This window comes from Pristiophorus japonicus, chromosome 31 (assembly GCF_044704955.1).
Source record: "Pristiophorus japonicus isolate sPriJap1 chromosome 31, sPriJap1.hap1, whole genome shotgun sequence".
Classification (NCBI taxonomy): domain Eukaryota; kingdom Metazoa; phylum Chordata; class Chondrichthyes; family Pristiophoridae; genus Pristiophorus; species Pristiophorus japonicus.
The window spans coordinates 6,991,533-7,013,210 of record NC_092007.1 but is presented as its reverse complement, the minus strand read 5'-3'; the positions used below and the strand labels follow the sequence as shown (position 1 = coordinate 7,013,210).

Sequence of the window (21,678 nt, the reverse complement as noted above, 5' to 3'; positions counted from 1 at the left end):
CAACCTGGGCCCCAAGCTCTGGAACTCCCTCCCTAAACCTCTCTGCCTCTCTACCTCTCTTTCTTCCTTCTAGACGCTTCTTAAAACCTACCTCTTTGACCAAGCTTTTTGGTCACCTGCCGTAATTTCTAATTATGTGGCTTGGTGTCAATTTTTTTTTATCTCATAATGCTCCTCTGAAGCACCTTGGGACGTTTCATAAGAAATAGGAGCAGGACTCGGCCATTGGGCCCCTCGAGCCTGCTCCGCCATCGAACAAGATCATGGCTGATCTGATCTTGGCCTCCTGTGAAGCTCCTTGGGACATTTCACTACATTAAAGGTGCTGTATAATTAAAGTTTTTTGGCTGTAGGGCTGAAGGAGGTAACAGAGGTAGGGAGGGAGGGGGCGAGATCATGGAAGGATTTGAAAACATCCGAGAGAGCAGACAGGGCCTTGGTTTAACGTCTCATCCGAAAGACGACATCTCCGACAGTTCAGCGCTCCCTCAGTACTGCCCCTCCGACAGTGCAGCACTCCCTCAGTACTGCCCCTCCGACAGTGCAGCGCTCCCTCAGTTCTGCCCCTCCGACAGTGCGGCGCTCCTTCAGTACTTCCCCTCTGACAGTGTGGCGCTCCCTCAGTTCTGCCCCTCCGACAGTGCGGCACTCCCTTAGTACTGCCCCTCCGACAGTGCGGCGTTCCCTCAGTACTGCCCTCCGACAGTGCGGCGCTCCCTCAGTACTGCCCCTCCGACAGTGCGGCGCTCCCTCAGTACTGCCCCTCCGACAGTGCGGCACTCCCTCAGTACTGCCCCTCCTACAGTGCGGCGCTCCCTCAGTACTGCCCCTCCGACAGTGCGGCACTCCCTCAGTACTGCCCCTCAACAGTGCGGCGCTCCCTCAGTACTGCCCCTCCGACAGTGCGGCGCTCCCTCAGTACTGCCCTCCGACAGTGCGGCGCTCCCTCAGTACTGCCCCTCCGGCAGTGTGGCGCTCCCTCAGTACTGCCCCTCCGACAGTGCCGCACTCCCTCAGTACTGCCCCTCCGGCAGTGTGGCGCTCCCTCAATACTGCCCCTCCGACAGTGCGGCGCTCCCTCGGTACTGCCCCTCCGACAGTGCGGCGCTCCCTCAGTACTGCCCTCCGACAGTGCGGCGCTCCCTCAGTACTGCCCCTCCGACAGTGCAGCGCTCCCTCAGTACCGTCCCTCCGACAGTGCGGCGCTCCCTCAGCACTGGCACCGGGAATGTCGGCATACACACTGGGAAATTGGGAAATAAAATACTGAGAATACACAGAAGAAAAAACAGGTTGCATTTTCAGCACCAGTATAGTGGCAGTGACCGATTGAAGGCACCAAGACCTCAAATTCTCTATTTCTTCGCAGATGCTAATCTCGGTGCAGCATGCCCCTTTTAATTGTCCACTTGCAGTCTCAAGACAATTAATGATTCACCCAAAAATATATCAGTTCGCCAGAAAGAGACGCTCCTCTTTAAGGGGCGGAGCAAATGATCTGGCCGATACTGTGGAACGGGTTTTTATTTCCAGTTTCGAGTCAAGAGAGCGAAGGAAAGGCAGTTCATTTAAATTGGGATTGCCCAGAGCAGGGAGCAGAGACAAAATTCAGGACCAGCTCCTCGGTGACTGCAGTGAAACTGATCAATTGGCGGTGAATTTCAGCATGGCTACATTGAACCTCAACCTCGCCTTCATTTGTCTTCATATCTTGGCAGGTAGGACTTGCTTTGTAACTGAAAGCTGCTACATTGAAAGAACATTGTAACTTCCAGCAACACTGGCTGGTAACACTGGAAACATGTCTTCCCTCTACCCCCTCTTTCTCCCTGACGCTCTCGCTCCCTTTTGAGAGCGATTACAATTCGCCATTATTAGGTGTGGCTTAACACAGGTGGTGGGTATGCTTATTTCCCCCTTTTTAAAATTGATTTTAGAGGAGGGTGTCCAATTTAACACCATGTCCCTCTTGCTGTCTGTGTGTGTGTGTGTGTGTCTTACAGATCTTGTGGACGCCATGAAGTTGTTCTTTATTTAAAAATACAGGTCATTGGAGAGCCAGGGCTAAAGTTTCATGGACTTGGTGAGATCAGATTATCCCGGGGAAGGGCTGGCTGGCTGTGTGTGTGTGTATAAAAGGAGACTGGCACTAAATCCATTTGAAACGAAAATCCAGCCCGATTCCCCTCCATTTTTTTAAAAAAAAGCAAGATAAATCTCTCAACTTTTCAATGTGTTTTCCCCTTGCAAACAAGGAAAAAAGCGTGTGTGTGAGAGAGAGACAGACAGAGAGAAAAAGGGCGTTTGCTTTGTTGAGCGTATCCAGTTTCTAAAGTGACCCTTTCTCTCTCGGGGTGGGAGGGTCATTGTTCAGAGTTTGCTCTGCCTCTTTTCAATAGAATCTGTCGCACATTTGTTTTCGAGTAATCTCCATTGAAGGAAATACATAGTACTACAAACGATTTTTTTAAAACGTAAAAAAAAACCTAGCATTGAATCAACTGAGCATTGGATTATGATGAGATTGTCTAGACTGGGCCTATACTCTCTGGAGTTTAGAAGAATGGGAGGTGATCTGATTGCAACATACCAGATTCTGAGGGGGATTGACAGGGTAGATACAGGGAGGGTGTTTCCCCCCGGGCTGGGGAGTCTAGAGCCAGGGGTGTCACAGTCTCAGGATAAGGGGTCGGCCATTGAGGACTGAGATGAGGAGGAATTTCTTCATTTGGGTGGGTGGGTGAATCTTTGGAATTCTCTGCCCCAGAGGATTATAGATGCTGAATCTCTGAGTATATTCAAGGCTGAGATCGATAGATTTTGGGGTCTCGGGGAATCGAGGGATATAGGGATCGGGCGGGAAAGTGGAGTTGAAGTCAATGATCAGCCATGATCTTATTGAATGGCAAAGCAGGCTCAAGGGGTCTGTATGGCCTACTCTTGCTCCTAATTATGTTTCTTATGACCGGTTGCCAGTTGAATAGTGTCCAGTTTTGGGGCGTATTCCTGTTGAGCGGTTGTCTGCATCAGGGAGCGGGTGTAGGAGAGATTTACTGGGATCAGTCTGGCCATTTGGGAGACTTGAGTTATGAGGAGTGGCTGGAGAAACTGGGCATCCCCATTAGATCAGAACAGAACAGAACAGATTTGCTGGTAGTCAGAATTAAGTTGTTCTAATACAGTAACTAGGGAAGAATTATTTCCCTTGGTTGGTAATTTAACATTTAATTCAAGGGCTTCATAAATAAATACCATACATACTGAGTGATATCCATGCCTTTGTTACCTCTAGACTTGACTATTCTAACGCACTCATTAAGAACACAAGAAATAGGAGCAGGAGTCGGCCTTGCGGCCCCTCGAGCCTGCTCCACCGTTCATGGCTGATCTGATCATGGACTCAGCTTCATTTCCCCGCACACTTCCCATAACCCCTTATCCCCTTATCATTTAAAGAAACTGTCTATTTCTCTCTCAAATTTATTCAATGTCCCAGCATCCACAGATTTACAACCCTCTGAGAAGAAATTTCTCCTCATCTCAGTTTTAAATGGGCGGCCCCTTATTCTAAGACCGTGCCCCCTAGTTCTAGTCTCCCCCATCAGTGGAAACATCCTCTCTGCATCCACCTTGTCGAGCCCCCTCAATTTTACACGTTTCGATATGATCACCTCTCATTCTTCTGAATTCCACTGAGTAGAGGCCCAACCTACTCAACCTTTCCTCATAAGTTCCCTCATCTCCGGAATCAACCGAGTGAACCTTCTCTGAACTGCCTCCAAAGCAAGTGTATCCTTTTGTAAATATGGAAACCAAAACTGCATGCAGTACTCCAGGTGTGGCCTCACCAATACCCTGTATAACTGTAGCAAGACTTCCCTGCTTTTATATTCCAATAAAGGCTGAGATACCATTGGCCTTCCTGACCACTTGCTGTACCTGCACACTATCCTTTTTGTGTTTCATGTACAAGTACCCCCAGGTCCTGCTGTACTGCAGCACTTTGCAATCTTTCTCTATTTAAATAATAGCTTGCTCTTTGATGTTTTTTCTCCTGGCTGGCCTCCCACATATCCTACCCTATGTAAACTTGGGCTCATCCAAAAACTTGGCTGCCCCATGTCCTAACTTGCACCAAGTCCCGGTCAACCGTCGCTCCCTGTGCTCGCTGACCTATACTAGCTCCCAGTCCAGCAACGCCTCGATTTAGTTCAAATTCTAATCCTCCATGGCCCTCTTTCTCCCCGTGCCCCCCCCCCCCCAATCTCAGTAATGTCCTCCAACCCCTTAACCCTCTGAGATCTTGGCGCTCTTTCAACTCTGGCCTCTTGCGCATCCTCTCAATTTCCATCGCCCCATCATCAGTGGCCATGCCTTCAGCTGCCTGGGCCCGAATCTCTGGAACTCCCTCCTGAAACCAGCCCCCTCTCCTCCTTTTTAACATGCTCCTTAAAATCGTCATCTTTCACCAAGCTTTTGGTCACCCATCCTGATATCTCCTTATATGGGCTCGGTGTCAAATTTTGTTTGATCATGCCCCTGTGAAACACCTTGGGATGTTTTACTTCATTAAGGGTGTTTTATAAATACAAGTCGTTGCTGACCTGGAATGATGCGAGCAGAATCTATAATGGCTTTTAAAAAGGAAATCGATAAATATTTCAACCTCTCTAAAAGGAACAGGGGAAAACGGTGTTCGGGGAGAGCGGTTTCAAAGAGAAGGCCAAAGATCTAAGACAGGCGGGTCAAATGACACCTGTGCTGTGACGTCAATAGGAATTGCTCAATGAAGACCCACGGTATATCGAGTTTTCCTTCTATCATCCTGGTAGTCACATGATGCAATGATACTGGAAATTTATAGCCGACAATATTTCTCGATTTAGTCCACGATAGACCCAAACATGAGGTGACGAAATGCCCCAGGGCTTTGAGAATCATAGGTCCAAAGTCACAATCTGTGAGTCATTTGAATTAGAAAATGTTATCTGCAATAAATTTATGTAACTTGCACCTTCTCTCTTGCGCTATCCTCCCCTGAAAACCAATCGGGCATTTGATCCGGAGATGGAGAGATTAAGTTAACAATTGATCAGTGGTTTTGCACATTCCTATAAAGCAGTCAAACTTGGTCATGGGGGAAGGAGGCAGCAAGATATTGCACACGTGTTTTTTTTCATAATTATAAAACAGCTGCTTTTAATGTGTTGGGTTTCAGCCACACTGCTTCCAGGTTGGAAGGTCATGGGCTCGAATCATACTGCAGAGACTCGAGCACAAAATCCAAACCGACCTCCCAGTGCCAGAGCCGAGGGAGCTCCGCGCTGTCGGAGAGGGGCGGTGCTGAGGGAGCTCCGCGCTGTCGGAGGGGCGGTGCTGAGGGAGCTCCGCGCTGTCGGAGGGGCGGTGCTGAGGGAGCGCCGCGCTGTCGGAGGGGCGGTGCTGAGGGAGCTCCGCGCTGTCGGAGGGGCGGTGCTGAGGGAGCTCCGCGCTGTCGGAGGGGCGGTGCTGAGGGATCATGCATGTCAGAGGTGGCATCAGTCGGATGAGGTGTTAAACCGAGCCTTCCGCCTGCCCCCTCGGGTGGACGTAAAAGATGCCACGGCCACTATTGGGAGAAGAGCAGGACAGTTCTCCCCGGTGTCCTGGGGCCCACTATTTATGCCTCAACCAACATCATTGCTTTGTGTGGGAGCTTGCTGTGCACAAATTGGCTGCCGCCTATCCGACAGTACAACAGTGACCGCACTTCAAAAGTATCTCATTGGCTGCAAAACATTTTGGGATGTCCTGAGGTGGTGAGTGGCACTATATAAATGCAAGTCAGACCCAGGTCAAATTCAGCATGTGGCTGACTTTTTTAGAAAGCAGCCAATCGACATGCTCGCGTCGGTGGGGCTGTACATATCTTTCGTTCTCTCAAAGGGAATCTTTGTTTCATTTTTCCCCATCAGTGAGGGAATCCCCCTCCTCCATATAAGGGGCGAGAAGGAGTTTGTTGGTGTGTGGGGGGGGTTCCCTGATGACCTCACATGACCATGACTGCAATAATCAATGATGTAAACTTGACACTTTCTGTTTCTGTTCCTGCAGTTGATTCGATCACAACTTTATTTTATCAGATTCTTCTGCCCCCTTTGTTGCAATTTTTGTTTCCTGGACCAGATGTGGCCTGGGGCCCACTATTTCCCCCACTATAAAATAACCTGATTATCCCATTGCTGTTTTGCGGGAGTTTGCTGTGCGCAAATTGGCTGTCTCCTTTTGGACAATACAAGAGTAACCATACTTGGTAAAAAGTACTTAATTAGCTGTAAAGCGTTTTGGGATATCCTGAGGTCATGAAGGATGCAATATAAATGCAATTCTTTTGAGTGTAGTTCGAAATGTGCAGTAGTCAGTTATTGGGTTAGTAATCCAAAGAATAAGTGTTCAAATCCCACCATGGAAGAATTTCAATTGAGTATTATAGGAATTTGGTGTCTCTAAAAGTGACCATGAAGTTGTCCTTACCCCCTGGGCCCATATGTGACTCCCGACCCACATCGATGTCGATGACTCTCAACTGCCCTCTGAAGTGGCCACTCAGTTATATCGAAACTGGCTACCAGCAGTTCAAGGAGGTGGCCCACCATAGGAGCACAGGAACAGGAGGAGGCCCATTCAGCCCCTCGAGCCTGTTACACAGGAACAGGAGGAGGCCCATTCAGCCCCTCGAGCCTGTTACACAGGAACAGGAGGAGGCCCGTTCAGCCCCTCGAGCCTGTTACACAGGGACAGGAGGAGGCCCATTCAGCCCCTCGAGCCTGCTCCGCCATTCAATGAGGTCATGGCTGATCTGTGACCAAACTCCATCTACCCGTCTTCGCCCCACATCCTTCAATAACTTTGGTTAACAAAAATCTATCGATCACCGATTTAATATTAACAATTGATCCAGCATCAATTGCCGTTTGCGGGAGAGAGTTCTAAACTTTTACCACCCTTTGTGTATAGAAGTGTTTCCTGATTTCACTCCTGAAAGCTCTGGCTCTAACGTTTAGACTCTTTTTTTTTTTTTTTTCTGCCCCCCCCCCCCCCCCCCCCACCCCATCGTCCTCGACTCCACAATCAGCGGAAATAGTTGCTCTCGCTCTACCCTATCTGTTCCCCTTTAATATCCTGAAAACGTCCATCAGATCCCCTGAACCTTCTAAATCCCAGCGAATACATCCCGAGTTTGTGTAATCTCGCCTCGTAACTTAACCCTTGGAGGGCGGGTATCATTCCGAGTCCGGATATCGCCACCTCTGTGCCTGACTGAACAAGACGATGCCTGAGGAGAAGAAACCAGCTCCGAAGAAGGGCACCAAGAAAGCCATCACTAAACCCTCGGCGAAGGGCGGCAAGATGCGCAGGAAGTCGAGGAAGGAGAGTTACTGCATCTACATCTACAAAGTGATGAAGTAGATTCACCCCGACACCGGCATCTCTTCCAAGGCCATGGGCATCATGAACTCGTTTGTGAACGATATTTTCGAGCGCGTCGCGGATGAGGCTTCCCGCCTGGCCCGTTACTACAAGCGCCGCACCATCAGCTCCCGGGAGATCCAGACTGCCGTGCGCCTGCTGCTGCCCGGGAGTTGGCCAAGCACGCCGTGTTGTAAGCCACAAAGGCGGTGACCAAGTACACCAGCACCAAGTAAAACTCCACCAACTTCCGAAGGAGCAGCTAGGAGGTGAGCAATTAATGCTGGGCTTGCTCACATCCCGCGAATGAACAGAGCAGCAATTCCTGTGAGAACACCCCGATGTTTGCTGGCTGCAGTCTAACCTTTCCACTTTGAACCGCTCTACTTCTGGTTCCCTCTTCCCATCCGCTTGGGTGTCTTGCTATTGAGGGAGTGCAGAGAAGGTTCACCAGACTGATTCCCGGGATGGCAGGACTGACCTATGAAGAAAGACTGGATCGACTCGGCTTATATTCACTGGAATTTAGAAAAATGAGAGGGGATCTCATAGAAACATATAAAATTCCGACGGGATTGGACAGGTTAGATGCAGGAAGAATGTTCCTGATGTTGGGCAAGTCTAGAACCAGGGGTCACAGTCTAAGGATAAAGGGGTAAGCCATTTAGGATTGAGATGAGGAGAAACTTCTTCACTCAGAATTGTGAACCCGTGGAATTCTCTAACAAAGAAAATTGTGGAGGCCAGTTCGTTAGATATATAAAAAGGGAGTTAGATGTGGCCTTTATGGCTTAAGGGATCAAGGGGTATGGAGAGAAAGCAGGAAAGGGGTACTGAGGTGAATGATCCGCCATGATCTTATTGAATGGTGGTGCAGGCTCGTAGCATTCATTCCTGGGATGTGGGCGGTCGCTGGCAAGGCCGGCATTTATTGCCCATTCCCTCGTCGCCACTTGAGAAGGTGGTGGTGAGCTGCCGCCTTGAACCGCTGCAGTCCGTGTGGTGAAGGTGCTCCCACAGTGCTGTTAGGGAGGGAGTTCCAGGATTGTGACCCAGCGACGATGAAGGAACGGCCGATATATTCCCAAGTCGAGGGATGGTGTGTGTGTGACTGGGAGGGGAACGTGGAGGTGGTGGTGTTCCCAGGCCCCTGCTGCCCTTGTCCTTCTCGGGGTTAGAGGTCGCGGGTTTGGGAGGTGCTGCCGAAGAAGCCTTGGCGAGTTGCTGCAGTGCATCCTGTAGACGGTGCACACCGCAGCCACGGTGCGCCGGTGGTGGAGGGAGTGAGTGTTGGAGGTGGTGGAGGGAGTGAGTGTTGGAGGTGGTGGGGAGCGTGCCGATCGAGCGGCCGGCTTTGTCCTGGATGATGTCGAGCTTCTCGAGTGTTGCTGGAGCTGCAGCTCGTCCAGGCAAGTGGGGAGTGTTCCCTCACACTCCTGACTTGTGCCTTGTCGATGGTGGGAAGGCTTTGGGGAGTCGGGAGGTGAGACAGTCCCCACCGCTCTGGATGAGATTCGCTCGCTCGTTCCATAGAAGGTACATCTCTTCAAAAGTGCTTTACAGCCAATGAAGTACTTTTTGAAGTGTAGCCACTGTTGAAACGCGGCAGCCAATTTGCTCATCATGTCTGTGTCAAGCCTCCCCTTCAATGTGTCAACACCGTCTGGTTCAGCCATTCCATGTGGCAGCGAGTTCCATATCTTCTTCACTCTCTCTGTAAAGACATTCCTCCCACATTCTTTGTGTGACCCGTTGGTGACTATTGACCTATGGGTGACTACCTTGTATTACTGCCCCACATGTGGAAACAGTATTTCCACACCCGTCTTTCGGATGAGACGTTAAACCGAGACCCCGTTTGCTCCCTCAGGTGGACATAATAGATCCCAAGACCACTATTTGGAAGAAGAGCAGGGGAGTTCTCCCCGGTGTCCTGGGGCCAATATTTATCCCTCAATCAACATAACAAAAACAGATGATCTGGGTCATTATCACATTGCTGTGTGTGGGAGCTTGCTGTGCACAAATTGGCTGCTGCGTTTCCCACATTACAACAGTGACCACACTCCAAAAAGTGCTTCATTGGCTGTAAAGCACTTTGAGACATCCGGTGGTCGTGAAAGGCGCTATATAAATCCAAGATTTTTCTTTCTACCTTTTTATTGAACTCTCTTTCTTTTTCATAATTTTAAGGACACCTAATCCGATCTCCTCTGTTCTCCATTTCCAGAGGTGACCTGCTCAATCTGCCCTAGTAGTTGCACCCTCTCAATTCTGGTAATATCCTCGTAAAATCTTTTACACACCGTCCCCACTGCTTCCATATCCTTACTTGGTAGTGTGCAGACAGGGTGTCGAGGCCTTGAAGGGGTGCAGAGGGAGATTGACCAGAATGGTTCCAGGGCTGAGGGAATTCAGTGACGTGGAGAAGCTGGGGTTGTTCTCCTTGGAGCAGAGAAGGTAAGGGGAGATTCGATAGAGGGTGTTCTGAGGGGATTTGATGGAGAGAAACGGTTTCCACTGGCAGGTGGATAGGTAACCAGAGGACACACACACACACACTTTTTAAATGTTATTTATTCCTTCATGGGATGTGGGAGTTACCAGCATTTATTGCCCATCCCTAATTGCCCTTGAAAGTGGTGGAGAGCCACCTTCTACAACTGAGTGTCTCGCTGGGCCATTTCAGAGGATGGTTAAGAATCAACCACATTGCTGTGGGATCTGGAGTCACATATAGGCTAGATTGGGTAAAGACGGCTGATTTCCTTCCCTAAAGGACATTAGTGAACCAGATGGGTTTTTACGACAATCCGGTCGTTCCATGGTCCCCATCACTGACACGAGCTTTATATTCCAGATTTATTTAATTAACTGAATTTAAATTCCCCAGCTGCCGTGGTGGGATTTGAACTCTTGTCTCCGGATCATTAGTGCAGGTGTCTGGATTACTGGTCCGGTGACGTAACCACTACCATATCCGATAATTGGCAAAAGAACCCGAGGGGGAGATGAGAATGTTTGTACACAGCGAGTTGTTGTGATTTGGAATGTGCTGCCTGAAAGGTCGGTCGGAGCAGATTCAATAGTGACCTTAAAATGGGGGAATTGGATAAATAAATGAATAGAAACATTTGCAAGGCTGAGGGGGAAAGACAGGGGAGTGGGACTGATTGGGTTGTTCTCTCACAGAGCCGGCACAGCACGGGCTCGATGGGCCCAGTGGCCTCCTGTGCTGTGCGATTGAATGCTCCAATGTGGATCTTGCTGCCGATCTCTCGGTACTGAATAATACCGGCCGTGAAAGCTGTCATCAACATCACTGAGATGTTCCACACCCGCAGTATGCCACCAACGTTGGAAGCAGTGTGTGGGAAGGTGGGGCAGATGGAGAAGTGGGAAGCTGGGCTATCAATCTGTACAGAGCTCTGGTCAGACCCCTGGAGTAACTGTGTTCAGTTCTAGACCCTCAGGAAGGATATATCCGCCTGGGAGGGAGAGTGTCGCAGATTCACCAGAATGATACCCGGGGCTCAAAGGGTTAAATCCCGAGGACAGGTCGCACAGACTCTGCTTGTAATCCCTTAAGTTTAGAAGATTAAGGAGTGATCTAATTGAGGTGTTTAAAATGATTAAAGGAGTTGATCGGGTCGAGGAGAGATAAACTATTTCGAAAGAATCCAGAACAAGATGGCGTCACCTTCAAATTTGAGCCAGGCTGTTCAGGAGTGATGTCAGGAAGCACTTCTTCACACACAGGGCCGTGAGAATCTGCAACTCTTTTTTTTTTTCTCCTTCCCCCACCACCACACCACCAAAAAAAAAAGCTGTGAGGCTTGGGGGTCAATTGGAAATTTCAAAACTGATAGATTTGTTATGCAGCGGTATTGAGGGATATGGAACCAAGGCGGCTAGGTGACCAAGGTCTCATTAAATGGTGTAACAGGCTCGAGGCGGCTGAATGGGCCTCCTCCTGTTCCTGTGTACCAGGCTCGAGGGGCTGAATGGGCCTCCTTCCTGTGTAACAGGCTCGAGGGGCTGAATGGGCCTCCTCCTGTTCCTGTGTACCAGGCTCGAGGGGCCGAATGGGCCTCCTCCTGTTCCTGTGAAGCTTGATCCATGGAGGGGAGAGAGTGCGGGGAATTGTGTGTGTGTGTGTGTGTGTGTGTGTGTGTGTGTGTGTGTGTGTGTGTGTGTGTGTGTGTGTGTGTGTGTGTGTGTGTGTGTGTGTGTGTGTGTGTGTGTGTGTGTGTGTAGGAGAGAGGAGTCACAGGCACTCTCGGTAAGCCTGTGACTGAAGGGGAGGTGGGTGGAGAGAGAGATTTTCTGTGGCAATTCATTCCTGCCAGAGGTGATGGACAGCAGGTGCCTGAAGCAGAGACAGTTGCTCACAACAGGGGAACCGACATAGTGCTGAAGGTAGAAAGAGGTAGCAGGTGATGGCTAGCGATGACAGTCTCACTTGCCGATGCACATTTGACTCTGTGGTCTGCTAATCCAGATTGTCCAGCACATGTTCCAGATTGTGGCTCAGCAACTTGCATTTAACAATGCCTTTCATGTAGTACAGTAGCGTAGTGGTCATGTTTTTGGATGAGTAATCCGGGGGCCTGGGCGAATGATCTGTAGAGACCCAAGTTCAAATCCCACCAGGGCAGCTGGGTGAAATTAAATTACACTCATTAAATAAATCTGGAATTTAAAAAAAAACAAAAAGCTAGCACCAGTAATGGTGGCTATGTAATTACCGGATTGTCGTTAAAAAAAACCCAACTGGTTCACGAATTTCTGTTAGGGACGGAAATCTGCCGTCCTTACCCGGACTGGCCCACATGTAACCCCAGGCCCAACCCATTCAGTTGTGTCATACCGCTACGATAGTCACTGTGGGAGCACCTTCACCACATGGACTGCAGCGGTTCAAGAAGGCGGCTCACCACCACTTTCTCAAAGGACGATTAGGGATGGGCAATAAATGCCGGCCTTGCCAGCGACGGCCACATCCCAGGAATGAATAAAATAGTAAAATGTCCCAAGCCGCTTCATGGGAGAGTTCTCCAATAAGAGTTGAGGCAGACCACACAAGGGGCTATTTCCAGGTGATCAGAAGCTTGGTCGAAGAGGTAGGTTTTAAGGAGCGGTGAGAGGTAGAGCTTAAGGGATGGAACTCCAGAGCTTGGGGCCTAAACAGATAAAGACACCAATGAAGGCGCTGCCCCCTCCGACAGTGCGGCGCTCCCTCGGCGGCTGGCACTGGGAGTGTCGGCCTGGCTGACCTCGAATCACTGGAGTGGGGCTCGAACTCCACGACCACCAAACTCTGAGCTGAGCTTGCTGCCCACTGATGGGGAGAGGGAAGAGAGCAAATATTGGGAACGTGCTGGAGGTTGGTGTGGGTGAGAGTGGATTTAAATGTTCGGTGTGCAATCCTCTTCCGAGTAGCAAAGCTCACGTGACGGTAGTGTTGAGCACATTGTTGTTCTTGATAAGGTCCCTCTGCTAACGTTGTGGAGCTCACTTCCTCCTTCAGACAGAACCAATCCCATTTAACACGGCCCCGGTCCCAGTTGCTATCTGCACAACCCAGGGCCCGGATGGGAGGGGCGGTAACTGTTTGTTCTGTTGTGCTCCTGAGGTATAATTGCATCTTTAAACACAACACCCAATTTAATTCGGTTTTCATGATTTGCTTTGACTGGCGGCGGGGGAGGGGAGGGCGTGCAGCTCGGTCCAGAATTATAACTAAAGTATGCTGACTTTCCCCCTCCCTCCTTCCCCTTCTCTCTCTCTTTCTCCCCCCCAACTCTGCCTTCCCCTTCTCTTTCCCCCCCCCCCCCCCACTCTGCCTTCCCCTTCTCTTCCCACCCCCCCCCACTCTGCCTTCCCCTTCTCTCTCTTTTCCCCCTTCCCCTTCTCTTCCCAACCCCCCCCCCCCCCTCCGACTCTGCCTTCCCCTTCTCTTTCCCCCCCCCCAACGCATGGGGGCTGCTGTCACCTCTGCAGAGATGGATTAACTTCACACTGACTCGAGTTGTAATCTGGGATCTTGCTGTCCTGGGGCCGCTCTCGGTGGCGGGGGGTTGGTGTGCGAGCGAGACCTGTGCTTGTGCTCAGCCGTTTGTCTAACGCTGTCTGGCCAGACAGCTGTCTGTGAACAAACTCCACCATCAGCAACAGTTTGAATATCCGCTTCATCTTGCAGCGGAAGAGCCAACCATTCACTCACCACAGAAATGTGGCTGATCTGGTGGTTTTGTGCAGCGAGAGTGTGGGGCCTGTTTTGAAGTGGGTGATTCTTGGGTTGCAGTGAGGTGCCGCACACTGGGTGGTTTCTGACTCGAGTGTGACATGATTGATTGATTGTGTTTGCAGTTCAATGAGGAAGGAACGTAAGAAATAGGAGCAGGAGTCGGCCATTCGGCCCCTCGAGCCTGCTCTGCCATTTAATAAGATCATGGGCTGATCTTCCACCTCAACTCCACTTTCCCACCCAATCCCCATATCCCTTAATTCCCCTAGAATCCAAATAACTATCGATCCCAGCCTCGAATATACTCAACGACTGAGCCTCCACTGCCCTCTGGGGCAGAGAATTCCAAAGATTCACCACCCTCCGAGTGAAGAAATTCCTCCTCATCTCAGTCCTCAATGGCCGACCCCTTATCCTGAGACTGTGACCCCCCTGGTTCTCGACTCCCCAGCCCATGGGGGGGAAACACCCTCCCTGCATTGACCCTGTCAATCCCCTTCAGAATATTATACAGAACCGTTCTGGGGAATGAAGTGGGGCATGTTTCAGTGGCGGAGCATTTGGGGCAAGCTGTGATCGTCACATCACAAAAGGATTTCCAGCATGTAAACATGCCATTGGACCCCACCGCTCCGTGTGGTGTTTATGCTCCACACCAGCCCCCTCCCTCCCCTCTCTATCTCACCCCATCAGCACGTCAGCAGTTTGGAATAGTTATGGAAAAGGAGATGGTACAATCAAGTATAACAATACGTAACTGGAGGAGAGCTAACTTCAGTGAGTTGAAGAGAGATCTGGCCCCAAGTGGCTTGGAATTAAAAATTGGCAGGCGAGAGCAGTAAATGAACCAAGGGGAGGCCTTCAAACAGGAGATGGCTTGGGTACAGAGTTGGCACTTTCCTCCTGAGGGAGAAAGGAACATGAGAACGTCAGAAATAGGAGCAGGAGTTGGCCATTCGGCCCCTCAGCCTGCTCCACCGTTCAATAAGATCATGGCTGATCTGATCATAGGCTCAGCTCCACTTCCCCGCCTGCTCCCCATAATCCTTGACTCCCTTATCGCTCAAAAATCTGTCTATCTTCACCTTCCGTTTGAGTGTTTTTTTTTAATTTGGTGCTCAAATTTAGAGACCCTGGAGACCAAGATAGCAGGCCAAGGAGGAAGAGGCTGGTTAAGGGTAATGAGGGGCCCTTAATGACGGATGCAGGGATTGTAATTGAGAATCGGGGGAATGGCAGACTTGCTAAATAATTGGTTTGTAGTGGCCTTCCCGAGGGAGGATATGGATCAAGTCCCAGAGTTATGAGAAAAACTGGTCGTAAATCAACAGAAGGGGCTGAGTAAATTGACCAAGTGTTTTTTAAATAAATGAAGAAACTAAAGGGCGGAAAGGCAGATAATTCTTTCCAGGACCCGACAGTTTCCACCCCCAGACCATTAGAAGAAATCGGTGAGGAAATTGTAAATGCTGTCATCCTGATTGTCCCAAACTCTCCTGATTCGGAACGGGCGTGATGGGCCAAATGGTCCCCCTCCTGTGTCCGTAGATTTTCTAGGATTCAGGATTGTTCTGAGGGCTGGGGTTGGAGGAGACCATGGTTTGGGGGGCTATGGGTGAGTGGGACTTGGTGCGAGTTAGGACACTGGGCAGTGAGCACAGGGGGTGATGGGTGAGTGGGACTCGGTATGAGTTAGGACACGGGGCAGCGAGCACAGGGGGTGATGGGTGAGCGGGACTCGGTGCGAGTTAGGACATGGGGACAGTGAGCACAGAGGGTGATGGGTGAGTGGGACTCGGTGCGAGTTAGGACACGGGGGCAGTGAGCACAGGGGGTGATGGGTGAGTGGGACTCGGTGTGAGTTAGGACATGGGGACAGTGAGCACAGGGGGTGATGGGTGAGCGGGACTCGGTGCGAGTTAGGACACGGGGCAGTGAGCACAGCGGGTGATGGGTGAGTGGGACTCGGTGTGAGTTAGGACATGGGGACAGTGAGCACGGGGTGATGGGTGAGTGGGACTCGGTGCGAGTTAGGACACGGGGCAGTGAGCACAGCGGGTGATGGGTGAGTGGGACTCGGTGCGAGTTAGGACACGGGGCAGTGAGCACAGGGGGTGATGGGTGAGCGGGACTCGGTGCGAGTTAGGACACAGGGCAGTGAGCACAGGGGGTGATGGGTGAGTGGGACTTGGTGTGAGTTAGGACACGGGGCAGTGAGCACAGGGGGTGATGGGTGAGTGGGACTCGGTGCGAGTTAGGACACGGGGCAGTGAGCACGGGGTGATGGGTGAGTGGGACTCGGTGCGAGTTAGGACATGGGGCAGCTGATTTATGGGATGGGGGGGGGTGGCGGGCAAGGAGCGAGTGGGACTAATTGGATCGCACTTGCAAAGAGCTGGCACAGGCACGATGGGCCGAATGGTCTCCTGTGCTGTAGGATCCTATGACCATTGGGTATCTGAGGGAAAGTCCTGTCGTGGGAGAACGGCCTGCTTGATGCTGTGTCAGGATGAGGTTAAATAAGTTTGAATGAAAAAGATTTGAGGCCTAAGTTTGTGACTTTTGCTGCATTTATATAGCACCTTTAACATAGTAAAACGTCGCAAGGTGCTTTTGAGAGCAAATGGGACAATATTTGAGACCCGGCCGCCTCTGGAGAGGTGGACCAAAAGGTCGGGACTTATTGCCCAGCCCGAGTTGTCCATGAGCAGCTGGTGGTGGGCCTTCTGCTCAAAGCACTCACTGGACATCTACAGAAGGGTCTTTCCCCTGCTGTCTGTCTCATTATAGTTTTGGGGAGCGGGCAGGGAAGTGGACTTGAGGCCAAGATCAGATCAGCCGTGATCTTATTGAATGGCGGAGCAGGCTCGAGGGGCTGAATGGCCGACTCATGCTCCTGTTTCTGATTGACTGGCTAAGCCAGCCTGTGAAATAAGCAGATGCCTTTCTCTAAGATAACATGCTTGGATCTATTCCCACGCTTTCCTGGCCGACCTCCCAGTTAAGAGGTTGGCGGACGTTTTGCTTTCGAAGAGAGATTGCCCACACCAGGGAGAGGGTGTAGGAGAGATTTACTGGGATCAGTCCAGCGGTTGTGAGACGTGAGTTATGAGGAGTGACTCGAGAAACTAGGGCTCTTGAACAGAGTACAAGAGGAAATCCGGTGCTGGTCAGAATTGAGAAGTTCTGATAAAGTAACCAGGGGAAACATTTTTTCCCAGGTCAGTATCTTAACAGCAGATTAATTTCCGATAATCATAAATAAATATACACGTGTGCGTGCATATGCAGTTATATCCATGTCTTCGTTACCTCTAGACTCAGCTATTGCAGCGCGCTCTCGCCTCGCACCCTCCGGAAACTTTAGCTCATCCCAAACCCGTGTCCTTAGCCCTGTGTCCTAACTCGCACCGAGTCCCGCTCACCCATCACCCCCTGTGCTCACTGCCCCATGTCCTAACTGGCACCAAGTCCCGCTCACCCATCACCCCCTGTGCTCACTGCCCCCGTGTCCTAACTGGCACCAAGTCCCACTCACCCATCACCCCCTGTGCTCACTGCCCCATGTCCTAACTCGCACCGAGTCCCGCTCGCCCATCACCCCCTGTGCTCACTGCCCCGTGTCCTAACTCGCACCGAGTCCCGCTCGCCCATCACCCCCTGTGCTCACTGCCCCCGTGTCCTAACTCGCACCGAGTCCCACTCACCCATCACCCCCTGAGCTCACTGATTCACATTCGCTGGCTCCCTGTCTGGCAACGCCTCGATTTCAAAATTCTCGTCCTTGTTTTCAAATCCCTTCTCGCTCCTCCCTATCTCTGTAACCTCCTCCAGCCCCTACACCCTTCCCTATCTCTGTAACCTCCTCCAGCCCCTACACTCCTCCCTATCTCTGTAACCTCCTCCAGCCCCTACACTCCTCCCTATCTCTGTAACCTCCTCCAGCCCCACAACCCCCCAAGATCTCTGCGCTCTTCCAATTCTGCCCTCCTGACCATCCCTGATTATAATCGCTCCACCATCGGTGGCCGTGCCTTCAGCTGCCTGGGCCCCAAGCTCTGGAATTCCCTCCCTAAACCTCTCCGTGCCCCTCTCCTCCTTTTTAAGACGCTCCTTAAAACCAACCTCTTTGACCGAGCTTTTTGGTCTCTTGTCCCAATTTCTCCTTATGTGGCTCGGTGTTGCATTCTGTCTGATCTACGCTCTTATGGAGCGCTTTGGGGCGTTTTACTACATTTTAAAGGCGCTGTATTGATGCAGGGAGTTGTTGTGAGATGATGTCTAATGCCCATACTTCCTTCAGTTGGGCGAACTGGTATCAGTGGAATCTCTCTCTCGCTCTGCATTCCTAAGAGAATTTCAGTTTCCTTTCATGTCGTCACCTCGTTGGAATTTGAGATTGAATCGCCTCCCAGCCCCTCCCCCGCCCCAGTCAGCCTCTGGGCCACAAAGATAGAAATAGTGAGTAGGCCTGAGGGAGCGAAACGCACCCAGATAAGAGTGTAATTACACCCGCTTGTCTCCTGTGTGTTCTCTGTGTAATGTTTTTGGTTTGAGAGATTGAGTAGACTAGGCCTATATTCTCTGGAGTTTAGAAGAATGAGAAGTGAACTCATTGAAACATAGCAGATTCTGAGGGGGAGTGACAGGGTAGATGCAGGGAGGGTGTTTCCCCGGGGCTGGGGAGTCTAGAACCAGGGGGGTCACAGTCTCAGGATAAGGGGTCGGCCATTGAGGACTGAGATGAGGAGGAATTTCTTCACTCAGAGGGGGGTGAATCTTTGGCATTCTCCATCAGAGGGCTGGGGAGGCTCAGTCGTTGAGTATATAGCAAAAAAAGAGATTATCTCGTCATTATCACATTGCTGTTTGTGGGAGCTTGCTTGTGACAAGCTGGCTGCTGCGTTTCCCACAATACAACAGCGACCACACTCGATAAGCACATAATTCTGTGAAGCGTCCGACGGTCGTGGAAGGTACTATATAAATCTAAGTTTTTTTTTTAATATTCAAGACACAGATCGATAGAATTTTGGATCCTCGGGGAATCCAGGGATGTGGGGATCGGGCGATCAGCCATGATCTTATTGAATGGCGGAGCAGGCTCGAGGGGCCAAATGGCCGACTCCTGCTCCTAATTCTGATGTAATTACACCCACTAATTTTTAGTGTTTGATGTATAATGTTTGTTGTTTATCTGGCATTAAGGTTGAGTATTTAAAAATGTTAAATCAGTTGAACTTAGTGTTCGAAGAAAGTTATCCCGCAGAGATATCCCTGGAGGCTAAGATAGCAGGCCGAGGAGGAAGAGACTGGTTAAGGGTAATGAGGGCCCCCTTAATGACGGATGCAGGGATTGTAATTGAGAATCGGGGTGGCGGATGGAAATGGCAGACTTGCTAAATAATTGGTTTGTAATGACCTTCGCGAAGGAGGTTACGGATCAAGTCCCGGAGTTATGAGGAAAAACTGGTCGTAAATCAACAGAAGGGACTGAGTAAATTCACCTTTTTTTAAAAAAAAATGGCGATGGAGAAACCAAAGGGTGAAGGGCAGACAGGACCCAGGACCTGACTGTTTCCACCCCCAGGCCATTAGAAGAAATCGGTGAGGAATCTGTAAATGCTCTCGTCCTGATTGTCCCGAACCCTCCTGATGCGGAACGGGCGTGATGGGCCGAATGGTCCCCACGACTGTGTCCGTAGATTTTCTAGGATTCGAGATTGTTCTGAGGGCTGGGGTTGGAGGAGACCATGGTTTTGGGGGCTGGTGGGGGGGGAATAGAGGACGGAGGAGACCACTGTGGATTGTGGGGGGGGGGGTGGGGGGTTTGGACGAGACCATTGTGCATTGTGGGGGGGGGTGTTGGAGGAGACCACTATTTGTGGGGGGGGGGGGGGGGGGTGTCGGTGGAGGTGACCAATATTTGCACTATTTGTGTTGGAGGAGACCACTGTGTTTTGGGGGGCGGGATTTAGAGGAGATGACTGTTTTACGGGATGGGAGCAGTTGGAGACCACTGACCTTTTTGGGGGGTGGGGGCGGTTGGGGAGACCACTGTTTTGGGGGGGGGGGGGGGGTTCTTGGAGGAGACCACTGTGGTGGGGGGGGGGGATGAGCGGGAAAACTTGCTGCGTTGAGGAAGGAGGAGAACGTGGGGGTGCACCCGGTGAAATCGGCCCCCCTCTCCTGAGTCCTCGCTCTCTGAGGGAGATTCCCCACCCCCTCCTGTGGGAAGTGAAGATTCGTCGCCCTGTACAGTCCCTGTACTTTCCTCCCTTTGCAGCTGATTGCTGGGGGACAGTGCCCGGGGATTTCTCCAAACGCCTCTTCCCTGAAAACTGCTGATCTGGCTGGAAAGGGAGTGGTTCCCCACTGGCGGTTTGGAGCTTTGGACAGGAACCTCCCCTTCGTGGCCTGTGGCTGACTCGACGGGGGGACTTCCCATCTCCCGACACTGCTGCCCACTGAGCGAGACGAGCAGACCTGAAGTAGACCCGCTCCTGTAACGGTTACATCACCGCACCAACCATCCAGGCACGAGTTCAGATCCTACCGGTGCAAATTGAGGCTTTGAATTCCGTTTATTTAAAAAGTACAAAAATCTGTATTTTTTAAACAATCGCCGATCAATAAAACCCAGCTGGTTCACCAATGACCATTCTTTTGTCCGATTACACTCCCGTGAAGCGCCTTGGGACGTTCTGCTGCATTGCTGCACCTCTGGTGCCTCTCCCGAGTCAGGAAGGTTGTGGGTTTGAGTCCACACACCAGGGACTCGAGACCCAGAAATCCAGGCTGACCCTCCCAGTGCAGTGCTGAGGGAGCACCTCACTGTCGGAGGGGGCAGTGCTGAGGGAGCGCCGCGCTGTCGGAGGGGCAGTGCTGAGGGAGCGCCGCGCTGTCGGAGGGGGCAGTGCTGAGGGAGCGCCGCGCTGTCGGAGGGGGCAGTGCTGAGGGAGCGCCTCGCTGTCGGAGGGGCAGTGCTGAGGGAGCGCCGCGCTGTAGGAGGGGCAGTGCTGAGGGAGCACCTCACTGTCGGAGGGGGCAGTGCTGAGGGAGCGCCGCGCTGTCGGAGGGGGCAGTGCTGAGGGAGCGCCGCGCTGTCGGAGGGGGCAGTGCTGAGGGAGCGCCTCGCTGTCGGAGGGGGCAGTGCTGAGGGAGCGCCGCGCTGTCGGAGGGGGCAGTGCTGAGGGAGCGCCTCACTGTCGGAGGGGGCAGTGCTGAGGGAGCACCTCACTGTCGGAGGGGGCAGTGCTGAGGGAGCGCCGCGCTGTCGGAGGGGGCAGTGCTGAGGGAGCGCCTCACTGTCGGAGGGCGCAGTGCTCAGGGAGCGCCTCACTGTCGGAGGGGGCAGTGCTGAGGGAGCGCCGCGCTGTCGGAGGGGGCAGTGCTGAGGGAGCGCCGCGCTGTCGGAGGGACAGTGCTGAGGGAGCGCTTCGCTGTAGGAGGGGCAGTGCTGAGGGAGCGCCTCGCTGTAGGATGGGCCGTCTTACAGATGAGACATTAAACCGAGGCCTGTCTGCTCTCCCGGGTGGACGTAAAAAATCCCATGGCGCTATTTGGAAGAAGAACAGGGGGAGTTCTCCCCGGTGTCCTGGGGCAAACAGATGATCTAGGTCATTATCACATTGCTGTGTGTAGGAGCTTGCTGTGTGCAAATTGGCTGTGGCATTTCCCACATTACTACAGTGACCGCACTAAAGCACTTTGGGACGTTGTAATGTCGTAAAAGGCGCTATATAAATGCAATTCCTTCTCCCTTTTACTCTAACCCCAGCACATCAGCACAAAACTCCTGTAGACCAATTGATTTTGATGTTGGGAAGTTCCAGCAGGGCTGGGGATCATGAAGTGCAGAGCATGTAATTGGGCCAGAGTGAAACCTGCTGAATCTTTCCAAACCCAACTGTCCAAATAGCAGGGGGTCAGAGGGGCCTGGAAGGGGTCAAAGTGCAGTCAAAGCAAGTGTCGCCATC

General features: G+C 51.6%; 1 protein-coding gene across 2 annotated transcripts in view; it reads left to right on the top strand.

Moving 5' to 3' along the window:
• Nucleotides 1-1,520: 1,520 nt before the first annotated feature.
• LOC139240381 (nectin-2-like) overlaps nt 1,521-21,678 on the top strand; it is an 83,631-nt gene continuing 63,473 nt past the window's right edge. Inside the window, exon 1 of one of the 2 annotated variants that reach the window (XM_070868867.1) lies at nt 1,521-1,718. In XM_070868867.1, the coding sequence (XP_070724968.1) occupies nt 1,667-1,718 (52 nt within the window). In that variant the 5' untranslated portion in view covers nt 1,521-1,666. The remainder of the gene's footprint in view (nt 1,719-21,678) is intronic. The other variant, XM_070868866.1, reaches the window with a different exon arrangement.